This window comes from Aspergillus novofumigatus (genome assembly GCF_002847465.1).
Source record: "Aspergillus novofumigatus IBT 16806 chromosome Unknown P174scaffold_1, whole genome shotgun sequence".
Lineage (NCBI taxonomy): Eukaryota > Fungi > Ascomycota > Eurotiomycetes > Eurotiales > Aspergillaceae > Aspergillus > Aspergillus novofumigatus.
In genome coordinates this window covers 5,075,616-5,097,692 of record NW_020194274.1, presented here as the reverse complement: position 1 = coordinate 5,097,692, position 22,077 = coordinate 5,075,616, and the positions used below count along the sequence as shown (strand labels likewise).

General features: G+C 51.1%; 11 protein-coding genes across 11 annotated transcripts; 8 read left to right on the top strand and 3 right to left on the bottom strand.

Annotated features, from left to right (window-relative positions):
* Positions 1-567: 567 nt before the first annotated feature.
* Positions 568-2,671, top strand: P174DRAFT_509548 (transcription factor domain-containing protein; the record flags this gene model as incomplete). The annotated part of the gene is made up of 5 exons (XM_024831570.1): positions 568-680; positions 766-1,605; positions 1,666-2,031; positions 2,099-2,148; positions 2,187-2,671. 5 exons carry the CDS (start codon positions 568-570, stop codon positions 2,669-2,671), a joined length of 1,854 nt encoding a protein of 617 aa, XP_024688272.1.
* An 811-nt stretch (positions 2,672-3,482) lies between these two features.
* Positions 3,483-4,561, top strand: P174DRAFT_361730 (RTA1 domain-containing protein; the record flags this gene model as incomplete). Its single annotated transcript, XM_024821803.1, has 3 exons — positions 3,483-3,778; positions 3,838-4,223; positions 4,290-4,561. The coding sequence occupies 3 exons, from the start codon at positions 3,483-3,485 to the stop codon at positions 4,559-4,561; spliced, it is 954 nt and encodes a 317-aa protein (XP_024688271.1).
* Positions 4,562-4,883: 322 nt separating this feature from the next.
* Positions 4,884-6,525, top strand: P174DRAFT_383505 (Zn(II)2Cys6 transcription factor; the record flags this gene model as incomplete). Its single annotated transcript, XM_024823164.1, has 2 exons — positions 4,884-4,968; positions 5,055-6,525. The coding sequence occupies exons 1-2, from the start codon at positions 4,922-4,924 to the stop codon at positions 6,523-6,525; spliced, it is 1,518 nt and encodes a 505-aa protein (XP_024688270.1). The 5' UTR covers positions 4,884-4,921.
* A 317-nt stretch (positions 6,526-6,842) lies between these two features.
* On the top strand, positions 6,843-7,700 carry P174DRAFT_361478 (putative short chain dehydrogenase; the record flags this gene model as incomplete). The annotated part of the gene is made up of 1 exon (XM_024821787.1): positions 6,843-7,700. One exon carries the CDS (start codon positions 6,843-6,845, stop codon positions 7,698-7,700), a length of 858 nt encoding a protein of 285 aa, XP_024688269.1.
* A 3-nt stretch (positions 7,701-7,703) lies between these two features.
* On the bottom strand, positions 7,704-9,979 carry P174DRAFT_383502 (putative C6 transcription factor; the record flags this gene model as incomplete). The annotated part of the gene is made up of 6 exons (XM_024823163.1): positions 7,704-7,823; positions 7,874-9,241; positions 9,290-9,321; positions 9,376-9,547; positions 9,677-9,818; positions 9,876-9,979. 6 exons carry the CDS (start codon positions 9,977-9,979, stop codon positions 7,704-7,706), a joined length of 1,938 nt encoding a protein of 645 aa, XP_024688268.1.
* Positions 9,980-10,855: 876 nt separating this feature from the next.
* On the top strand, positions 10,856-12,042 carry P174DRAFT_400798 (putative 3-beta hydroxysteroid dehydrogenase/isomerase). Its single transcript, XM_024823914.1, has 2 exons — positions 10,856-11,329; positions 11,395-12,042. Exons 1-2 carry the CDS (start codon positions 10,909-10,911, stop codon positions 11,976-11,978), a joined length of 1,005 nt encoding a protein of 334 aa, XP_024688267.1. The 5' UTR covers positions 10,856-10,908; the 3' UTR covers positions 11,979-12,042.
* A 220-nt stretch (positions 12,043-12,262) lies between these two features.
* P174DRAFT_427819 (putative integral membrane protein PTH11-like) lies at positions 12,263-12,613 on the bottom strand (the record flags this gene model as incomplete). The annotated part of the gene is made up of 1 exon (XM_024825470.1): positions 12,263-12,613. One exon carries the CDS (start codon positions 12,611-12,613, stop codon positions 12,263-12,265), a length of 351 nt encoding a protein of 116 aa, XP_024688266.1.
* Positions 12,614-13,564: 951 nt separating this feature from the next.
* P174DRAFT_501095 (putative MFS transporter) lies at positions 13,565-15,398 on the bottom strand. Its single transcript, XM_024831013.1, has 3 exons — positions 14,942-15,398; positions 14,191-14,891; positions 13,565-14,140 (listed from the first exon to the last, which is right to left on the bottom strand). Exons 1-3 carry the CDS (start codon positions 15,229-15,231, stop codon positions 13,605-13,607), a joined length of 1,527 nt encoding a protein of 508 aa, XP_024688265.1. The 5' UTR covers positions 15,232-15,398; the 3' UTR covers positions 13,565-13,604.
* An 809-nt stretch (positions 15,399-16,207) lies between these two features.
* On the top strand, positions 16,208-17,482 carry P174DRAFT_417312 (uncharacterized protein; the record flags this gene model as incomplete). The annotated part of the gene is made up of 4 exons (XM_024824596.1): positions 16,208-16,348; positions 16,439-16,814; positions 16,864-16,984; positions 17,047-17,482. The coding sequence occupies 4 exons, from the start codon at positions 16,208-16,210 to the stop codon at positions 17,480-17,482; spliced, it is 1,074 nt and encodes a 357-aa protein (XP_024688264.1).
* A 423-nt stretch (positions 17,483-17,905) lies between these two features.
* P174DRAFT_438107 (O-methyltransferase) lies at positions 17,906-19,492 on the top strand. Its single transcript, XM_024826459.1, has 6 exons — positions 17,906-18,168; positions 18,217-18,346; positions 18,405-18,528; positions 18,576-18,597; positions 18,645-19,077; positions 19,125-19,492. The coding sequence occupies exons 1-6, from the start codon at positions 18,013-18,015 to the stop codon at positions 19,439-19,441; spliced, it is 1,182 nt and encodes a 393-aa protein (XP_024688263.1). The 5' UTR covers positions 17,906-18,012; the 3' UTR covers positions 19,442-19,492.
* Positions 19,493-19,581: 89 nt separating this feature from the next.
* P174DRAFT_383490 (uncharacterized protein) lies at positions 19,582-22,051 on the top strand. The gene is made up of 4 exons (XM_024823162.1): positions 19,582-20,192; positions 20,242-20,335; positions 20,366-21,331; positions 21,384-22,051. The coding sequence occupies exons 1-4, from the start codon at positions 20,065-20,067 to the stop codon at positions 21,984-21,986; spliced, it is 1,791 nt and encodes a 596-aa protein (XP_024688262.1). The 5' UTR covers positions 19,582-20,064; the 3' UTR covers positions 21,987-22,051.
* The last annotated feature ends 26 nt before the right edge of the window (positions 22,052-22,077 follow it).

Here is a 22,077-nt window from a genome sequence, read left to right as displayed (position 1 = left end):
CCCTGATGGATGCATTGCCGAGCCCTTGACCAATACTAGACGCCGACAACAATGTCGACATTAGATGAGACAGGGCCTGCTCGCAGCCAGCCAATTGTGGGCCGTTCCGAGGTGCCTTTTTCATCCAGTGCACTCGGGAAGTAACGACCGAGCTTTCCCGTTTATACCACCGTATGGCTGCTTGTTCCAGAGCGGCCATTCCAAACTCGGTAATCTGTGCTGGAGACAGCCATAAGGCAAATCACGTAAGAGCAAACCTATTGGTCTATTACCCATGCAGCTCGGCACGCTAATCAACAGTCCCGAGGCAGCTCGGAATGGCCAATGACTGGTTGTATGCCAGCCAATCTGGGAAGAGATGTTGATGTTACTCCTTGGTGCGTGGAAGCTGCATCGCGCATTTCTCCGCTGTCTTCCGTTCCTAGTCTCCACGGAGTTTGTCATCATACAACCTGGAATCTTAGGACCATCCGACGGTAGTACTGCAGCTCGCCGTCTGACAAGTCTGTCTACCCTCGTGCTGAACGACGCTCGCCAATATGTCCTCGGCTTCACCAGCCAAGCCGCATGTCTCCCTACGACACAGGACATACAAGACCGTCCTTGCCTGCGCGACCTGTCGTCGTCGCAAGGTCAAATGTGACGGTCTCCGTCCAGGTGCTTACATTCTCTTTTTACCCGTAACCTCCGATAACGGTCTTCTGTCCCGAAGTTGTAAATGCTGATTATTCGGATTCCAGCGTGTAGAAGATGTCAAAGGACCAGAGAGCTCCAAGAACCATGCACTTATATGTCGACGTCAGACCGCCGTAGCAGTACTGTCAACGACCCTCTTTCATCAGCTGCGGCATCTCCACAACTACCGACTCCTGTTACGCCTGCTCAAACACATTCGTCGCAATCTAGTGTCGTCGACACTCTCAGCGTTAATGCCCCCGGTATTCCTGGAGAATTCACTTTCGCGGTCAAGGCTGCTGTGTATGCCAGATTGGGGCTACCGTCCTCCAAAAAGCGGTGCCCTATTCTTCTAACAGACGCCCCGTTATTTGGCTTGTTGTCTCTTCCAGGGATTACATATCTCGCTATAAATCCTGCGGATAATGTCCTACCCCCGCGTAAGCATGCCGACCACTTGGTGAGGCTGTACTGGCAATGTCTCGACCCTCTGGAACCGCTGCTTGATCAGAGCTCTTTTGGTGCCGCCTATCAGGCAATATTCGACGGCAGTCAGATGGAGTGCGATGAGGAAATTTTTCTCTGCACGCTCAACCTCGTATTTGCTTTGTCCACACAGTTACAGGAATCAACTCCTTCAGAACAGAGAAATAGTGCCAGCAAAACTTTCTTTCTTCGAGCCTGGCATCTGTTGCGTCCGGAGATCATCCTCTGGCAAGCAGGCTCGTTGGAAATCGTTCAATGTCTGCTTCTCATGACCAGGTATCTTCAATGTACCCCAAATTTACAGCAGACGTGGATGGCACTGGGTTCGGCTGTGCGGATTGCCCTCAGCATTGGCCTCGACCGCTCAGAGAAGAATCGGCCGGGGTCAGATAGGGAGAACCAGTTGGCGCGGGATGTTTGGCAGCAGTGCGTATTTATGGACAGGTACGGAGAAGTACATTTTCCCAGGTTTGTAGGCCCGAGCCTCCGCTGATTATCACTCAGAAGCCTTTCTTGGTCGCTTGGGCGGCATTCCACGGTACCTAGTGTACCCTTGCTATCCTTCGACCCAGTGCGAAATGGTAACGATCTACCTGATTCGAACGGTGAGACCAATACTCCAGTCTCTAGGATAATGCAGGAGTTGAACCAAATTACCGGCTACATCGGTCTTTCTCAGGTGCTCACGGGCAGCAGTGCAGCAGTGAGGCAGGACTTGGTTCTGCCAACCCAAGCCGAACCCAGTGCCCTTGTGCGAACTGATGAATGCCTTACTAGGTTAGAAAACAGACTTCCCCCCGTCCGGTACAGTATGGCCAGTGGTGAAACTGCTAATCCCTTCGACGGACGGGTGACTCTTCTTCGTCTCCGGTGAATCGTGGCTCGCCCTCGTTGCTAGTTCGTATATCAGACACGGAGCTAACTCTGCGCTTCTTAGCCTGGCACACACACGCATCATGTTTCTCAGACCTGCCATAGCGCGCCTCTGTCTATCACATCTGCAAACGCCGAAAGTTCCCCGCCAGCTGAAACGAGCATCGGCGACGGCGTCCTCGAAACATGCGCCACGCTGTGCGTCGAAAATGCACAGAAGCTCATCATGCTGGTTCAGGAGTGCTCGCAACCAGACAAGACTGGACTCATACCCTGGCGGTACCGTGTTTTCTACGTTTACATTGCAATGCAGCATTTGATAGCGGCGATGCTGCGACCTGATGTCTTTGGGATTGTGGTCCGGGAGACATGGAACATAGCTGTATCAGTACTTAATGCACACGAGCACCTCAGTCTGTCTGTGAGACGATGTCTGAGCAAGTTGCGGATGATGTGGCAGAGGGTCATCGATATTCACTCTCCACCCACCCACGACGCTCCTCTGTCCCTCACAGACTACAACACAGGGCTCCAGGACGTCTTTGGGTATCTTGGGTTTGATGCTCAAATGCCGCTGTTTGGGCTGGACGATTCAGCCTGGCTGGACGATCTGGATTGGACAACATGGTCGTCCTAGCATTCATTTGCGTATGCTGGTTGCTCGATTAATCTCGCCGCCTTGTAAAGCTTTATTTCCTCTTGCCATCCCTAAGTGTAGAACGTATCCTTTACAAAAATTGATAGAGCGGAAATTTTTCATCGACCAGTTGAGAACAGGCATTTCTGAGGCAGCGAAGATATATAACCCTAGATTCGGATTTTAGAAGCCAACCTTCCAGTACCAATGGAATGAATTCCATCGTTTCGACGGCCGGACAAAGATGAAGGGTTACGAGTTATGAAATGACAACACCAATATGGAACCAGATCGTGCCTCAATTCTTGCCAGCGTCCTCGACGACGGCCACCCAATGGTGCCCACTCCTTTGATCTTTCTCGTCTGCTATGCCACAGCTCTCGTCTATCGAAGTCCAGACGTACGTACATACAATTGGATGGGAAATACTCCACACTGAGGATCTATATCGAGTGCGAATGAATCCGGCGGTTCCCAGCTGATGGTTCACCGAAACGGCTCCCAACTGGTGGCTGTGAGCCAGTAGCATCTGTCGTAGAAGTTGTGGAAAAGGAGTCTAGACCGCGAAACCCGATACTATTAGTCTATTGACTCCAGAATAAGTTATTTTAGCTCGCCAGAAAATGGTGCATCGTCGGATTTGACCCACTGGGAACGAATACTGGCTTGGCATATCAGAACTACCTAAGCATTGACTGTGCCATTTTGAGAATCAGACAGGCCCTCCCTACACTATAAATTGCAGGTTGTTGTCTCTTAACCATTCATCCTTTCATTTCGATTGTACACTTTTCGGGAAAGAACATCAGCCATGCCTACTCCATCAAGCCAGGCGTCTGCACCAATGCCGACTATCACGGCACCCTGCACGCTAGATACATGTCCTCTTGACTGGGCTCTGGTGCGCTACATGCCCAGTCTCCCAGGAAATGCCTTATATCTTGCTCTCTTCCTCATCATGTTCCTTGTCCAGATCTACCAGGGAGTTCGGTCCCGCACCTGGTCCTACCTCGCTTGCATGACCGGCGGACTCCTACTTGAAGTCGTCGGCTACGGTGGACGCCTCATGCTTCACTCAAATCCGTTCAATTTCTCGGCTTTTCTTCAGTCAGTAACGATGCTCAGTGTCCCATTCGCCCGTTACCCTGCGATGCTAATGCAGCTAGGTACCTCATCTGTCTTACCATCGGACCCGCTTTTATCACCGCGGCGATCTACCTCTGTTTTGGCCGGGTGATTGTTGTCTACGGCGAGGGCTTCTCCCGGATTAAATCTCGAACATATGCCATTATCTTCGTGACCTGTGACCTTCTATGTCTCATTCTCCAGGCCGCAGGCGGAGCATTTACTGCAACCGCAGGACGGGACCAGGACGGCCTCCGCCATACCGGGGTCAGCATTATGATCACGGGTCTAGCGGCGCAGGTGGCATCACTGGGGGCCTTCATGGCGCTTGCCATCGATTACCTGTGGAGACTGCGCCGACACCGACAGTCGCAATCCTGCATGCTCTCGTCTGGTGGCAGCAGGACATGGACAGGGTTTCTCTGGGGTTAGTTCCACATCCACAAAGGGTCGCGTCTATGGGAATGGTATTTCTAACTGAAGAGTGCCTCAGGAATTGGAATTTCAACTTTCCTCATCTTCATCCGATCGATCTTTCGCACGGCGGAATTGAACGGCGGGTTCAGCAGTGATCTGGCCAACGATGAGGTTGCGTTCATGATCCTCGAGGGCGCGAGCATGGTTGTCGCCTGTGGCAGTATGAGTATATTCCACCCGGGACTGAGTCTAAAAGGGCATTGGAAGGATCCCACGTCGTGGCCGTTGAAGAACCGGCAGGACGATGGTCTCCCGTTGGCGGAGACTGGCCAGGGGAATAGACATTAGCACAGGTTATACGAAGTGGAGGGTTTTACCTAGAGCGGAGAAATGGTCAGCGCTGAAAGTGACTTGCCTTGACATGGCTCCATGACAAACTTTATTGAGCCACAAAGATGGCTATTTATGTAGCTGGACATTGATTGGACAGTTATTGAAACGTCCCCAGAATATGGCCAGTGCCATTGGTCTGCTCGTATTGCTCATCCGGAATTGGTATAATGTGGATTAAAGTAGACCGAGATATATCCGATATCCACCCAGGCTATGTATACGGGGGATCTCCCTTTTGTTTCAGAGGTACAACATTCATCTGCCTTTGTTGTCTTGATATCGATCATCCTATATCGACACGCAAGATACAATACGATGCGCAGAGCCCATACTAAATCAAGGACCGGTTGCCGAACATGCAAGTACGACCCCTTTCTGCTCCAATGAGTCAACAAGTGATGTACATCTGATACGATATTCGCTGACTCAATCTTCCGCACTGCTACAGAACCCGTCGAATACGCTGCGACGAGACATGGCCCTCCTGCAAGCGTTGTACGACCACAGGCCGTCGCTGCGATGGCCCTTCGCTTACACAGACCAGCCCAGTCGCAGTCTCATTCGCTCAGACATGGACATTGACGTCCACGGTGAGAATGCACCAACTCCCCAGGCTATGGGAAGAAAGTGAACAGGACGCTCGGTACGTGCAATACTTTATCGAGTGCCTCTGCCGGGACGTACCCAGCTGCGGCGGTGAATCCTCGCACTGGCGACCTCTCATGATCCAAGCCATGCACCAGGAGATTGCTGTCCGTCGAGGTGTTGTCGCTCTTAGTGCGCTTATGCAGGAACGACTGGCGCACGGTTCAGTGGGGATACATGGATTTGATGCGCCTCCTCGGAGCGGACGGTATTTTTTCGGGCTGAAGAAGTATGGCAGAGCCTTGGCTTCCTTGCAGGAATTGGTCAAGGATATGGGGAATGACAGATACCTCACGCAGGTGGCCCTGCTCTGTGGGATCATCTGTATATGGTTCGAGATTCTCATGAGGGATTATCTTGCCGGGTTGAGTCACCTGGAGATGTGCTTGAAGATCGTCCTCAATGCCGGCCCTCTGGGGAATGTCGACTCGGACATCCAAAGAGCATATGCACGAATGGACATGCAAGCATCGTTGTACGTCGGGATCCGCGCCCCCGTCACCGTCCCCGAGGAAATGTCCCCGATCCCGTACGTCTTCGACTCGTTCAACCAAGCCGAAACCTGCCTGATGGAGGAGTATGCCCGAGTCGTCCACTTTTACCGTAATGGAGGCAACTTCTACCGTACCCATCAACCAGATGGCGTCCCGCTGGAGCTGGTCGCGCACACACAGACACTGCAGGCGCGTCTTGAGCTCTGGAAGTCAGCATTCGGATACTCCTATTCGTGTCAGAAAGCGCAGGGCAGTCCGCAGACTTCTGCGCGCGCTTCTCTTCTCCTCGTCCAGTATTACATCGCACTAGTCACTGCATCTACATCCGTCTATGCTGAGGAAACGCTATATGATCGCTTTCTCTATGCGTTCAAGCGGATTCTTTCCCTGGTGAGATCATCCAACGCCTGCCAAGAGAGTGCCGCTGCAACTTCGCTAGACGGGGTTCCAATGAAGATGGGCGTCATTTACCCGCTGTATTTTGTCGCAACAAAATGTCGAGACTCGGTGGTCCGGCAAGAGGCCATCGACTTGTTGTCCTCGGCGCCATATCCGGATGTGGTTTGGGAGGCGCCTATACTGACGGCTGTGTCACGGAGGGCGAAGGAAATCGAGGAGCTGGGGCTAGACGGAAATGAGTCGATTCCAGAGTTCAAGAGGCTCCATGGCCTGGGGTGGGCAATTGATTATGAATCTCGCCAAGTGAGTGTGGAATTCCGTAGACGGTCCAACGGAATGGACAGCGAGTGGGATGAATGGCAGGAATGCCTTAGCTGGTAGAAGCTGGTAGACAAAGTGCATGCCATTTCTCATCCAGCGTAATCCTTGGGAACTTTTTCCAAGTGGGTCTTCCTATAGTCTTTACCGCCATTGTTCTGTCTTGAGGCTTTCCTTAAATCCACGGAGATAAGCCTCCGCTATAAACACCGCCGGGCCACAGTGACGCACATTAGCATTATGGCTCTTAAATCCTCGGAGATTATCAACTCAGAAAATGTAGTCGTTGTTGGAAAGATGTCTACGAATCTATAAATTTCTTTTCTTCCCTCTGGACATCTCGTCTAATTAGCACATCAGAACAGTTCGACTCTCACAACATGGCCATCTTTCAGACAATCCTTATCATTGGAGCCACCTCTGGGATTGGGGAAGAATTGGCTCGCCGGTATCATGCCAACGGAAAGCAGGTCATCATTTCGGGTCGCCGAACAGAACGACTGGAAGTTCTGACGACTGAGCTACCAGGGTTGGGCTCCATCCAGGTATGTGCAGCACTCTATAACATACGGTTGTCTAACAAAGCACAGATGGATGTAAAGAATCTTGCAGCTCTGCCGAGCAAGATCGACGAAGCATTTGCGAAATACCCAGATATTGATGCGGTGATCATCAGCGCCGGCATCCAGCGTCTCCTGGACTTCAACACCACCGATGTCTCTGCAGCTCAGTACCCAAGCACAGACGCCATCACCGACGAGATCACAACCAATCTGGCCGGTCCGACCGTCCTGGCACGCTGCATCATCGAACACTTCAAAGCGTCGCGACCGAACCAGCCTTGCCTTCTAGCCTTTGTGACTTCAGGTCTGGCGTTGGTCCCAGCCACCATGTTCCCCGTGTACTGCGCCACAAAATCAGCGCTGCATTCCTTCACGGTGCTCTTGAGGAACCAGCTCAAGGATACTTCTATCAGTGTGGTCGAGATTGTGCCCCCATACGTGGAGACAGGATTAGACAAAGATCACGTCGAGGAATTGGCCAGACGCATGGGTGGGACGAGGCCGCAGGCCATGCCGGTCCAGCAATACGTTGACCAAGTGGTGCGGGGGTTGGAGGTCACAGATGAGAATGGAAAGACCCAGAAGTATGTCGCTGATGGATTCCCTCGTGCTGCGGTCGATGCTTGGGTTGGGGCTATCGGTCCCATGGCAAAAATTTTGCATACCGAGCTGTGAATCTTAGCCGGTCGAAGTACTCGGGTCAAGCTCGTCGATTGGGAATGCTAAGTCCTGGCCGAGAAGAAGGCTCTCATACGCAGTCTCAAAATCGCCTGCCAGTACAAATGAATCCCAAGCATCCTGGTAGATTTTATTAGCCTTGTTCCTGTCATACTAGAAAGCAACCGCACCCAATCAAGGTCAACCATATCCATGTTGGAGTCATTTGCGCCATCTTCGTATGTATCAAGATGTACATCAGGATTAGGCGCAGACTGACCACTCTGCCGGGGATCTTGACGAAGGCCCCTTTCGCCATCCACTGAGACTGCCACGTCAACGGCCGGTGCAAGTCGATCTGGAAAGCCAAGTTTCGGCCGTAACAGCTCCAGCATTGTGTCAAGCACGAGTCCAACCTTGCCTGCTTCACTGTTCTCGCCAGCCAGGTTGTTCCAAATCTGGCGCGAAGTGACGAGCGCCTGGAATATCTCCTGAACACGGGCATCTGTCTGCGAAGGAGCGCCCTGGTCTGTTGGCGTCCAGTACTGCAGATATAAGCACAGTACCATCGCAGCCAGGCTAAAGTTCGCACTGTCAGGAGTGATTCTGTACCCATGGAAGTCGCTAAAACACCCTCCCGGCTGGGCCTCCCTGTATATGGTAGCCTGGTGTCGGAGTAGCGTCATGGACGAATCAATGCTTCTTTGCTGAGAAAGGGCAAACGTGGGGTCTTTCCGGGCCTCTTGGAGATACTTCCGATGCAGTGCAGTGACTGCTTGGTGATAAAGCGTGTCTAACTGGACTTTCTGCACCATAACATATGCAGATTCGTTTGGCGCATTGTGCCAGTTATTCAGCTGCAAATGGGGAGGAATCGACCGATGAGCCTCCATTAGGTCACTGTCGAGTTGTAGGACCCTCTCGTAAGGCTGCCGCTGTACGGAATTCAGGAATTCGACGACCCGTCTCATCGCTCGAGAAAGTTTAAGCTTGGCTAGTAAATACCCGATTGGGACACTTGCCGAAAAGGGTCTTGAAGGTGGCAATTCGGACATGCCTTCTTTCATGTCGCTATCGAGGAGGTTGCGCGGCGGCTCTGTATCAGAGTCCTCTGACCGGACGGCCGTTGGAATGCCAAGATGAAAGGACGACAGGCAGTCAATCTGGTCGATTGTGCTCCAGATCCTCCGGCGCATCTCTCCCTCAAAGGGCGACAGATTGGAGAAATGGGACGGATCCCGGTGCAATCCCAGCCTCATCGCCAGTCGCACGATCGAGCCGATGTGCGTAATTAGTCCAGCTCCCCATTCTTCATGATGAGAAAACCCAAAGATGCCGTGTGCGATCATTGCTTGGAGCGTTTGCAGAGTAGTCTGGTTTGTTTTTATGCGCTCCAGACACTGGCCAGACTTGTTATGGTAAAGCTTACCGAGCGCCTCAGACATCCCCGAGTTGTCTTTTGCTTCGGGAAGAAATTTCATCGCCACGCTGAATATCGAATAGAGCAGAGCTACCCATGTTAACGTAGCGGATGATGAGTTCTCCCAGTATTCTTCGTACTGTTGACGGTCAGCGATGGTTGGCTAGCTACGAAGGATGGCTCCAACCTGTTTCATGAAGGTCGGATAATGAATCGAATCTGCGTTTTTGTGAGATGAGCAGGGTTTCGCAACATCATTCTAGAAAAACTTACGTCTTATTGGACCAACGATAGAATGTGGAGCAAAGAATGCTGATATCAGTCTATCCGCTGCGGAGCGTGATGGCATGACCGCTAGCAGCTCGTCATTCAATCCTGGAGCAGTCCGCTGGGAATGATTGCTACTATCCTTGTGTAAGTCATCTTGGATGCTCAATGTCGCCAGCTAGAGAAACTTGTATCAGCATCCTCAGCATGTTCCATGCGGTAGAAATGACGAAGCTACCTCACTGAGGACACTATCCCAGTGACTACCACTTCGATAGAAAAGCCCGGCAAATAGCCGCCCAAGGACAGGACTGGTGGCCCTGCTCTCGGACTGTGGTGCCGAGCTAGTCACTTTCTGTCGTCGACGGGGACGAGCGGCATACAGACAAAGATTACTGGATCCTCGCATCACACAATTGTGACAGGGCTGATGACGATCACATCGTAGTCTAGACCGTGTCAGTTCATATGTATCACCCCATATGTTGGAGGATTAGAGCACATACTTGCGCACCCGGCAGGAAGCACAGGAAAGCGGGACTCGATTGCGTTTTGCAGGGCCGGCTTTCGATCCGGTCGGGGCGTTAGCGTGGGATGACGATATATCCATGTCGACATGGGTCGGTAGAGCAGTAGATAGAAAGTCGCCTTGATGAGTGATTTGATTGCAGGCTCCTCTGTCTAGTTACTAATGAATTGATGACACAAGAAAATCGAGATGTTGAAGAGGATGCTGAGCTAAGGAGGATACTCTCGTTATGATTGGTGGGATTGTGCAGCCATAGCTTACCTCATCTCCTTTCTAACAATGAATTATGCTGGTGTATAAATCTGACTGCCTTCTACAATTCTACGTGTATTACCTTAGCTAGGGCTGCTTCTTCTGTAATTATGCTATGATAAATTAAAAGAACCCATTATCTTTCATTCGCAGATTTTGTATATGAGTCGAATACTCATCTAGTGGGGATATCGAACGCTTAGTCTGGATTTAAACTATGTATACTCTAAACATGCAGCGATGCAGTTCCCCCTCTCCTCGCCATTATTATACAGGTATGTCCGTCTAGTGAGAGGTAACACTCATATAAATATATTTAAACCCTTTTATACAAATAGTACAGCAGACAGGACTACACTAAGAAAGATATCTGTTGGGATTTTGCAATTGATGACTGACAGAAGTGGCCAGTTGATTATTCATCTGTATGTTGATTGTTAATTGAAGGCAAGCCATCTTTTATCTTATCAGCACACAACAGTATCGGACGGAATACTAATCATTTATACATACGGAGTTAAGTGTAGCCGTGTGGCTATTATTGAGCATTCAATCACTAATCAAAACCTTCATGACGGAGGGTCGTCTCCACTCTGGGGTACATTGATCACTAAACAATAGTAAACCATTATTACCGCAAAATGCCATGGACGCCCTCTCTGGGGTCCTCGGGTTGTATATTTACCCAAGCCTGCCTCCTGATAGCATCTGTTCTCATCTGAACTATTTCTTTTTATTCTAAGGACCCTTCCAACCAGATGCCTTCCGGACTTATCTTCATCACCGGTGCTACCGGTTTCATCGGCAGCGCTGTCGCCCTCGAGGCCCTCAAAGCAGGTTACTCGCTGCGCATCAGCATTCGCAAGGAGTCACAGATCCCCAAACTCAAGAAAATTCTGTCGCAATTCGAAGACAAGATAGAATTCATTGTTGTGCCTGACATCACCCAGGAGTCTTCCTTCGCAGGAAAGCTGGACGGAGTCGACTATGTGCTTCACCTTGCCTCTCCTCTTCCCCACGGGACAAATAAAGAGACGTACTTTGGACCGGCTCTAAAGGGCACCACCGCCATCCTGAAGGAAGCCGCCAAAGTCAACACGATCAAGAGAGTCGTGATTACTTCGTCCATTGCGGCACTCATCCCCCGCACGGGAATTCCCGAAGGAGGGGTCATCAGAGGTCAGTTTACCATCAATCCAGAATAGTGGTCAGGCCGAGCATAGATGCTGATCAACCATGCACAGAGAACAACGGTTGGGACCTGACGGTCGACCCAAATGCCGACTTCACGGGCCCAGACGACGCCGCCACCGCATTCACACTTTACCACGCCTCCAAGCTCCTAGCAAACAACGCCAGTTGGGAATTCAAGAACACCGAGAAACCGCATTTCTCGCTCGTGACTCTCCATCCTGCCTTCGTCTTTGGACATAATCATGTGCAGACTAGCCCGGAGGAGGTCCAAGGTAGTACTAATGGAATGGTCTGGGGAACCGTCATGACCGGCAAACCAGTGGGAAACATTACTGGAGTGCATGTCCGGGACGTGGCTGAGGCACATATTAAGGCGCTTGATGAGTCCGTCCCGGACGGGTCCAAGTTCTTGCTGGCAGGTAAAAAGGCATCCTGGAGTGATGTTGCTCGCATCGTGAAGAGAGACTATCCGGAGATTGGTGCCAAGATCACGGAGGATATCTCAGGAGAACCTTACCCGGTGGATACAACTGAGGCCGAGAAGGTCTTGGGCATGAAATGGAGGTCATTGGACCAGATGGTCAAGGACGTGCTGGACCAGCAGTTGGGGTTGATGAGACAGGCGAACATGTAGGCGGATGCTATATTTGTCACAATATGTCAACGAGATCAGACGAATATTATGTCATTATTTGTATGAGAATTCTCCAGCTATATACAGTTGCCGCATCCCTTGGATACCGAATGTAACCGTGTCTCGTCATCTTCACGATTAACCTGCTGCTCGTAATACTGGTCCAATTGTATCGTATCGCGACTCATCCGCCGTAACACTGAGCTCTTCGCGTGTCGCCTTATCAGAGACTTCCAAGTGGTAGGCCATCTTTGGGCTATTCTTGCTGCAAAGGGGTCCCACGGTCATTGGCATTGCTCCTGCAAATCTGGGCTGTGTGTGCGAGACGGCTCTCCAGAAGCATAGCCCTTGAGGTTCCGAGACATGGTAACTACTGGCCGATAGATGATGGGGAGATTGGCGCAGAAGATTCCGCCCAGTGGCTCCCAGGCGGAGAGGATCCCCAAGGGCACGCCAGCCCCTGCATCGTTAGACGGACGACCTGCGATCCACGACGGAAAGTCGACCAGCACTAGTGCTACACGTCCTGCCAGAACAAAGGAGTGAGCCCGCACTCGCACACGCGAAGGGGGGAGTACTAGCGCCAGTCCGACGGAGAAAAGCAAACTGAGAGCGATCTTCCGATTACAAGACATGTGGGGACGGAGAATGATGGGCAAAGGCAGGGCAAAGAGCCAGATATCGGAAATGAGGTTGGTGATGTTTGGTGAAGTAGGTGAATGCTACTAGGTCAAAGCATTGTCCGGGTGCTCCCCTTTCTATCGCCTTCACGCCCTCCCTCACGGAGCATAAATACCGCATTTCCGCAACAAAGACGAGCTACGCAGAGCAAAAGGACGAGGGCTTTCGCATTGGCAAAATCCCAACTACATCCATCGCCGCTACCAGGAGCAGCGGGGGCAGTGAAGTACTCAGGCCCACCTTCCATTATATGAGCCAGTATTTCCCCTTTGAGGGAGCGGTCTGGTTCCAAAATGGCATATCAAGCTCGCAAATGAGCTCGGACAATTCGACTACTCGGTTATCACCGATATCAAGCTCAACATCAACTACAGCGCCATTGCCGGCGGCGACCGGCAGGCTGCTATTGATGCGACCAGCAAGGATCTGGAAGTAGGCAGCAACGTTGCCTCCATTGATCTGATAGACATCACATCAACAAGTCCGGCAGCGGCAGCGAACCCCCTCCATCCGGAGGGATAGTGATCCCTGAGCTACGAAAGCGATTACCCCATATCATGTCTCGTAGCCGTACGGCGGTGAAACGTGTGGAGTTATATCTAAGTCCAAGTGGAGTGAGGATGACCCGGGATCTGCCCTGGTATGATCAAGGGAACGAAGTTGGACAAAGAAGACGCTACCGTGGGCGATTTTGTCATTAAATATACATGAAGGATCGATTAATATCTCGGATTCATGGAAGGTTGATCTCAAACTCGAGTCAAAGGCATGGATTGGAAAACTAGATGAAGCATGGCTGCTTATATCCTGCGCAGTTACTGGCCTGGTTTGAGCCCTGCTTTACGCTTTAACCGTTCTAATCCTGCTATTATATTAAAGCGTTTGTACTTATGTGTAGTTCTAATCTGACAACATATATTATTTCCAAGTTCAACATACTCAGCACTATGTAGACTTTACATCTTTACCGAAATGCATTCTCCCCTGCCACCTGCGCAGTCGCTGTCCAAACAGCTGCAACACCACCATGAAGAACAACGACCCAAACGTAATAGCAGCCTGGATTCCCAGTGCCCTGGCCGGTCCCATGCCACTGACCCAGTCGATCTGAATATATGTAGCCATGAACCCACCCCAGTTGCGACTAGCCGTCACCCACGCTCCCACCTCGCCGGATCCCTCGGGGTAGCAGTCAAGCAGGTATGCGTTGATGGCGGTCGTGATGATCATCATGCTGCTGCATTGCATGGCTGCGAAGACGGCAATGACCATGTAATGCCAGTGGCGCTCAAAGGCGAACCCGAGCACGATCAGACTGACACAGCAGAGGATGGTGGCCGGATAGACGATGATCAGGCGTGCTTCGGGGTGCAGCCGGCCTTGGTGTCGATTCATGTAAAAGGTGCCTACGGCATCGTGAAGGTAATGTCCCATCAACCAGCCGATGATGACGCCGACGATGCCGAAGAAGTAGAAGTAGCCTATCCAAAGTCAGTATTTCGAACAGAGTGTATGTGAGAGAGGTATGTACCAATGCCGCGAGTGGAAAAGCCATAGTCATTGCTCAGCCAAATTCCGATAGTCGTGTTGACTCCAATCACCCAGGCAAAGTTGAGCAGGTAGTAGATCAAGATAATCAGCACCGGAATTCTGGTTACGGCCACGATAGGCCGCATGGCGCACTGCAGCAAGCTCCTCTTTCGCCACAGCTGTGCTTGCTGGGCTCCCGTGAGGCGAGCGATATATGATCCTCTCGTGATCTGGCGACCTTTACGATCAAACAGCGTTTCATCAAGAAAGAGAACGAGCAGAAAGGCCGCGGCCGACATGCAGGTACACAGCCAAAAGGCCCAGCGCCAGGACACGTCGGTGACAATGAAGCAGGTCAGCAGCGGGCCAAGGTAGGGACTCATGATGATGAAGAACTCGATGTAGTTGATGACTTTGGGATGTTCATGGAAGAAGAACAGGTCTTTGATCCAGAGCAAGGCGCCTCCCTGGCCGACACTGCAGAAGAGCCCGTTGATGATCCGCGCCGCCATGTATGACTCGAAGCTCGTGGCCGCAGCGGACCAGGCACATGTCCCGACCATGACTGCTTGGAAGAGCAGAAGAACGGGCATGCGACCGAAGAAGCCTGCCAGTATCACTACGATAAGGCCACACGACCCGATGGTGAAGAGGTTGCCTACAACGGCTCGTTGGACCGTGGCCTGGGGCAGATTCCACTCACTAATCACTGATCAGCAGCTTCTTTTTGCTTATGAATTATGGAACCCTACATGGACTGAGGAATGACGGTAATGATCGCGGTGCCTCCAGTATAGTCCGCCAGGAACGCGATATACGCCATGATCCACACAATCAGCCATTTCTTGCGCGAGCTCCAATTCAACGGATCATCGGGGGTGTCCAAAGGTTGCGGGATGAGAACATAACGGCCATCTGGAGTCGTTTTCAGGCCGGCCGCGTTGTTAGGATATCGGCTGGGGTCAACCACATATCCTTCCAGGGCTTCTTCATCCTCGTCGATCCCAGCCGATGTAATCTGTACGGGAGGTTTGTCGTCCATCGTGGTGAGTGAGCCGTTGCCAAATTGCAATCTGACTATATTAATCCACCTTTAATTGGCGACCTCGGGTGCAATTGGTCTGGGGAGAGCTGAGAAAGTCCAGAAGGTATTTGAACGTTTGTGGAAAATGCTCGACTATAATAGAGGCTGCGCGCAATTCGGGAAATGGTTTAATTTATCCTAGTCAACAGGGAACGTGCCTTGTTCTGTGTCCATACCACTATATAAGATCCCTGCAGCACCAGCAAAATATATCAGCTCCTGTCTCGGATCGGGTATGGATCTACGGCACAATTACCCGGGAAACACTGTTCTTGAGAAGGCTTGAGAAACGACAGATTGTGTAAATGAGACGCAAGCGCCTGCATCTGGTAAGAATCTAGACAGGGATCTGAAATTGATGCATCATGGGTCAAAAGGACGGCGGGATTAGGCCAGAAACGGGAAATGCAGATGGAAGAGACAAGGAAATTGGCTGTGATCTTAGCACGATAGCATTCTCTTGGTCCACAATTGACAGCAATCACATCTAAGAGACCCACCGACATCTTAGGAGTCAAGCCGAATCAAGAAATTGCTGTTGATTTGCCGAGACGTAGCCGAGGGAAACTAATATACAATAACGACAGGGGATGCGACAGGGGACGATCCCGCGGTTGCATGGCAGTCCACTTCCAACTCACAGAGAGGTCATTTATGCCTAATTCATTGGTCATTTAATTTCAATCCATGGCCTCTAGAGCAATACAGCACAGCCATGTTACATATGAACCTCATACGTAGTCCAGGATTAACAAGAGACTGTTCTCAGGTCCCTGTCCAATATCCCTGATACCGAGTGTAAGACTGAGATTGACCGGGAATTCAGCACCCCCTAGACGGCCTCCATCTGGCTGGACTACAAAATCTCCGCGACTGAAGTAATCATGTACTCTACTGTATTTTCATCGATGTGCAACGACAACTCAGGCTCACCATGGCTGCGGCATACGGGGGACGCGGTCCTGTTCTGCTTGGAGTGACCTGGGCAGAAACAGCTCTGGCTTTGATTTTGTTCGGGTTACGTGCAAAAACGCATCTCTGTGTCCACCAGAGGACGTTTCATTTGGGTTCTGTGGTCTGCGATGGGATTTTATCTGGGTGATGTTTGCTTATGTATGTCGGATCGGCCACAGTTGACAGAGGATTATATACTGATATGCGGCAGGCACTAGCCTTTGCGGCCCAGTGTACCATGACGGTGAGCGTCTCATACGGTCTCGGGTTACACCAGGATCAGCTTTCGCATCAGCAGATTGTCGCTAGCAACTACTGGAGTTGGATTGCTCAAGTCCTGGCCATTCTTGATCTTGCCATCGCGAGGTGTGCTGTGATTGCTTTCCTCCTGGCTTTGCAAACGTATACCCACCGCAAAGGTCGCTGGGCACTGCTCACGGTGGGTGCCTTCCAGGGGCTGATCAATGTGGCCGAAATTGGGGTCATCTTCCATCAGTGTGATCCCCCTCGGCGATTGTGGGATATGGAAGTTCCAGGGACCTGTAATCTGATCGAGACATGTTTGTATATCGGATACGCTCAGGGTGGTATGTTCCCCTTGCGCCCCATGAAGGACAAAGGTATTGATGGAAACAGGAATGGGTGCTCTCGCGGACATCTTTCTGGCCTGTTATCCGGTCTATATCATCGGACGACTTCAGCAGATGAGACTTTCCGTCAAGGTTGGACTGTGCTTGTTGATGAGTGGAGGTGTCATGTCAGTACCTGCCCTTCTTCCTACCATTTATGTCTTCTCTCCTAATGTTAATGATGCAACAGCGCAGGAATAGCCGGGATCAACAAGACAGTCGCCATATCCACCATCGTCGAAACCGCCGACCAGACGTACGCCATCGCCAAACTAAATACCTGGGTGTTGACAGAGATGTGGTTTATTCTCATATTTGGGTCAATTCCTGTCCTACGCCCCTTCTTCGTGCGATTCTCTCAGAGCATCAAGACTGTCGCGGGATACTCGAGTTCGCGTAGCCGCACTCATGCTGGTGGCGATCGTAGTGGGAGTCGTCCCAACGACGAGACATGGATAAACCTCGATGGGCAGCAGCATAGTCCTTGGATTGCTAATGGGCTCCGTACGAAGAAGGGCGTGTCCGTGGGGATTCATGGAGGCAGTGAGGAGAATATCCTGACCACGACGTATCCTGATCAGATCGTTGTTACGAAGAAAACTACAGTGATGGAGGAGTCTCGCTAGCTGCCTTATCGAGATATTAATTTCTTCCTTTACCCTTCTGTAATATTAGCATCTCCTTTTGTTCAGGGATAGAGTTCTCAGTCGTCTCCCCGGCTTCTTCGTCATAGAGGTAACACTCCCAAGTATCAATATGATCGAAGCTACTCAACCGCAATGATCATCCAGATTCGTTCGTACATGATAGCTCTGGGTTGCTTCATCTAACTGGCACTCTCATTCCAAATCTCCCCGACTCCACCAGAATGGCCCAAACACACTAGTAGGGATGGTTCGAAGCACCCCTGTCTGGCGCCTTTCTAGTACAACCACTGTCATTTTCTCTCCATCCACGCATCGTCCATTGGGTGGATAATGAGCGTGCCGCACTTCCATTGTCTCATTTGTGCACTGAGACCTTCCGGGATAAATTGGCGGGGTCAGGGCCCTACTCATCCTCTATTGCTCTGCGTATGCCAACCACGCCAGCTTTCCAACAACCCCCTGGGACAGTCCTCGTCTATATTCTTTTGCTTTTCAGCTTGTTAGACAAAATGACCATATTCGACGACATAAAGCACGTCCAGAGGCTGGCTGAGGCCGAGGCTGCGGGTGATCCCAATGCTCACAATCAACTGCTGGCTGCTATTCGGAAGCTGCAACTGGCAGCCGAAAAGCCGATCGACACAACTTCTCGAGTAAACTTTCAGGTAAGTCCTACAATATAAGTTTAATTGAGGAATGTAACTTACAATCAGATTATGCAAAATATCTGCGTTCGAGTAGCAATCGAAAGGAAGCTCCTGCACGCGATAGCGGAGAGGAATGGAGAGCCCATAACATCGGCCGAACTGTCGCGTGTGACTGCCACCGATGAGCTTCTAGCTGGTAGGTGCCTTGCATGCATCCCTCCAGTTTCAGATCAATACTCATCCTAATGCATCAGTCCGTGTAATGCGCGTGTTGACCGCAATTGGCTTTGCCCGCGAGACGGTCAACCAAAGCTATGCGGCGAATGAGACGACCCATTTTGAGATCCTCCCTGGGTCAATTGCCGCAGTGAAGCATCAGTACGTATCTTCATGCTCGTGAAAGGTTGAATGACTGACTTTAGCAGTTTTGAACCCGACTTCGGCATGGTACATTCCCTCTATGCTCACTCCACGGTCCTGGCTGACAAATCTAGGGAGCCAAACTGGTCGAGTACATGCGTGGGCCAGGCATTAGCCAGTTCGCCGATGAACCAGGGCAACAAACACTCTTCAAGTACGCGCATGGGTTTGACAAAATCTTCGGCATGCTCGAACAAAACCCGGAGCAGAAGCAGGCGTTTGATGACTACATGGCGTCTCGACGGTTGATCAACCAGCCCCAGTGGTTCGAGATCTACCCTGCTGCCGAGAGACTGCGGGATGTCCGAGATAGTCCAGAATCTGTCCTACTGGTCGATGTTGGAGGCGGACCAGGACAGGAAATGTCACGTTTCAGACACCGTCACCCGGACGTTCCGGGGAGAATCATCCTGCAAGATCTGCCTCTGACCCTCAATCGGATTGAGAAGGTACCAGAAGGGATTGAGCCAATGGAACACGATTTCTTCAATCCGCAGCCGGTCAAGGGTAAGACACCACTCCATCCATGGGCTCAATCAGACTGACAGTCAAAGGTGCACGGGCTTATTTCTTCCGGCAAGTGCTGCATAACTGGTCGGACGCCAAAAGCAAGCAAATTCTGTCGCACATTGCCGATGCCATGGAGCCGGGATACTCGACCCTGTTGATTGACGACTATGTGTTGCCGGATACAGGGGCCGAGCTTAGAGCCGCTGAGATGGATATCCTCATGTGGCTACATACCGCCGGTCTCGAGCGAACTGTCTCGCAGTGGAGGTCATTATTCGATGCTGTAGGCCTCGAGCTGGTGCAGATCTGGAATACCGACAAAGGGGATGAGTCGGTGCTGGAAGTGAAGAAAAAGCTGTGACGTATTCAAGGCTTCTATAATAAGCTTGCAATTGTAATCACACATTACCTACATATAAACGGGGCCATCCTTCTCATTCATGCTCTCTTTACACCCCATCTGAACAACTTCAACGACTATAGAGACATTACTTTTCTGCACTTTTCCATTCAGACTAACACTGGACAGCATATATTTACGGTCTTCACTGATCCTTTTCAGTGCCTTTGCAGTGCTCACGCCATTTACCATTGAGCACTTCTTGCATGCCTTTCTGCAAAAGGCAATCCCGTGTGACTTCCTCCGTCCGGCAGTCATCCGCACTGTCAAGTACCTCTGATACTCCTCAGCACACCGACCTTTCTTCGAACCATCCTATAAAAGACCAATGCTCCAGACTCACATACCCATCCCTTTCGGACTCTTTTCCTTGGGTCCGACCACCGACTAAATCAGGCAAATCAGGCGCCAAGACCGTGGCTTCAATCCGTCCGTATTTGCCCCGCCCGAGTCCTGACTCCTGAGGCAGCAGCCGGCAGCCTAATCACCAACGCGGTCGATATAACGCGATCGAAGCCTCTGTCTTTTGCAATTTACAGACGAACTTATAGATATTGTATTTGTATGAGCACGCTCACTCGATCATGGCAGTCGCAATGGCTTCACCTCAGTCGCGTTTCGACTTACCGGGTTTCTCCTTACCCCTGAACTTCACCCCCGGGACGGTACGGCGTGTCATGTTCCCCAATGGGCTGGACGATTATTTCAACTCGTAAGGTAATCGCGGTCTGCAATTGAGTTTCGCAAGCTGATAGAGATAGGCGGTTGGATACGCATCGAGAGATATTGATGATGCGAGCAATGAATTCCATTACCGACAAGCCGGACTGGGACAAGAAGGCCCGTTTTCCATTTGTATCAACAAGCTCGTACTGACTTGCTCAGGTGTTCAATGATGAGATTACTGCCAAATGGCGCAAAGAGATTAAAGACAGTGGAGAAGATATCAGCGAGCGGATGGTAGACTGGATCATCAAAGAAGCACAATGGAAAGCCGGGGTCTTCCAAGATACCAAGCACATTGTCGCATTTGACGTGGGCGTGGTCAAATCCGATGTTGCCATACCGGAAGAATTACGCCAGGCTCTCATAGAGGCCGTATGTCCCCTGGAGGAGATTCCCGAGGACCAGAAAGACTACCATCCTGGAACGGACGATAAGGTCGTGGACCTGGTTCATCCGTCGTTATTTCCTGTGATATACGGCCGAACGCGCATCCTGCCAGACCAGCTCATCGGTCTCGAAGCCTTTGCAAACCACATCGGTGAAGGCGAAGTGCTTTCTGTCCGCCCAAAGCAGGAGTGTGTCACGAAGCAGAGTGATTACGACTACTGGTACCAGAGGCGCCCTCATCGACCCTACAGCCTCAAATTTCAATGGCTACCCTGTGACGTCCACTTTGGACCAAACGATGAATGTCGGATTGCATCGTACATTAACAATCTACATCCCCAGCGACACCGCGGCCTGTACCAAGTCATCGAAAGGATTCTGGCGAAGACCATCCCTATGTGGAACACAACCCTGAGTCTCTTGGAAAATGATTGGAAACGCATTGAATACTATGAAGTTGAGTATGAGGACCATCCAGAACCCGAGCCGGAGGCGGCGGACGAGGATGAAGAGGATGACGACGAATTCTGCGAGAAACAGTGGGAATGGCAACGCAGTCAGCCCATCAAACGACCAGAACCAGGAAAATTTTTCCCGCACCCTTTTTACGACCAGATCAACCTCCGCAAGGAATATGCCGAGCGAGGACTCCAGGTGATTGTGAAGCTAGCGAACATCGAGCTGACGCCAGAGAAACCCGAGTATGAAGGAGGTTCCTGGCATATTGAAGGGCAACTGGTAAGTTCTATCATTGCTGTTCATTCACAAGCCTCAACCTAACGATAAATAGAACGAACATATCTGCGCCACAGCCATCTACTACTATGATAGCGAGAATATCACAGAGAGCACTCTCGCGTTCCGTCAACGGGCCAGCTCGAGCAAGATCGAGGACATCAACTATGAACAATCCCGGCACGAGTTTCTGCAACAGGTCTTTGGCTTTGGGTCTGACGTGGATGGTTCCAATGAGTGCAACGTCACTCAGCTGCTAGGCAGTGTCGAGACGCGCCAGGGACGTCTTCTCACCTTTCCAAATATCCTCCAACATCGCGTGGCGCCGTTCTCACTGGCGGACCGGTCCAAACCGGGCCATCGCAAGATCCTCGCATTTTTTCTCGTCGATCCGCATCTATCTATCATTTCCTCCGCGAATGTGCCACCTCAGCAACAGGACTGGTGGAGAGAGCGGCAGGAGCTCGTTGGCCGTTTGCTTGGGGATAGGCTGCCTCCGGAACTGCAGGACATGGTAAGGAAGGAATTTGATGCTTATCCCATCTCGATGGATGAGGCCAAGCAGTACCGAAAGGAGCTGATGGAGGAGCGTTCGTCCAGGTTGGAGGAGCAGAACGAGAAATTCGAGATGGACAGCTTTAACTTATGCGAACATTGATCATATTATCGGCTGGCTCGTGTGGATAGCCTGGCTAGATCCGAGTGCCACTGAGGATCGAAAATGCAATTTGCTTTTTGTCAACGTTCTA

Bases quoted from the DNA above. Each gene is read 5' to 3' on its own strand.
- P174DRAFT_400798 (XM_024823914.1), top strand. From the start codon at position 10,909: ATGCCTTCCGGACTTATCTTCATCACCGGTGCTACCGGTTTCATCGGC. The intron at 11,330-11,394 runs GTCAGTTTACCA...AACCATGCACAG, and splicing joins CGAAGGAGGGGTCATCAGAG to AGAACAACGGTTGGGACCTG.
- P174DRAFT_501095 (XM_024831013.1), bottom strand. From the start codon at position 15,231: ATGGACGACAAACCTCCCGTACAGATTACATCGGCTGGGATCGACGAG. The intron at 14,892-14,941 runs GTAGGGTTCCAT...ATCAGTGATTAG, and splicing joins ACCGTCATTCCTCAGTCCAT to TGAGTGGAATCTGCCCCAGG. The intron at 14,141-14,190 runs GTACATACCTCT...GACTTTGGATAG, and splicing joins CTTTTCCACTCGCGGCATTG to GCTACTTCTACTTCTTCGGC.
- P174DRAFT_438107 (XM_024826459.1), top strand. From the start codon at position 18,013: ATGACCATATTCGACGACATAAAGCACGTCCAGAGGCTGGCTGAGGCC. The intron at 18,347-18,404 runs GTAGGTGCCTTG...CTAATGCATCAG, and splicing joins CACCGATGAGCTTCTAGCTG to TCCGTGTAATGCGCGTGTTG. The intron at 19,078-19,124 runs GTAAGACACCAC...TGACAGTCAAAG, and splicing joins CAATCCGCAGCCGGTCAAGG to GTGCACGGGCTTATTTCTTC.
- P174DRAFT_383490 (XM_024823162.1), top strand. From the start codon at position 20,065: ATGGCAGTCGCAATGGCTTCACCTCAGTCGCGTTTCGACTTACCGGGT. The intron at 20,193-20,241 runs GTAAGGTAATCG...TGATAGAGATAG, and splicing joins CTGGACGATTATTTCAACTC to GCGGTTGGATACGCATCGAG. The intron at 21,332-21,383 runs GTAAGTTCTATC...AACGATAAATAG, and splicing joins GGCATATTGAAGGGCAACTG to AACGAACATATCTGCGCCAC.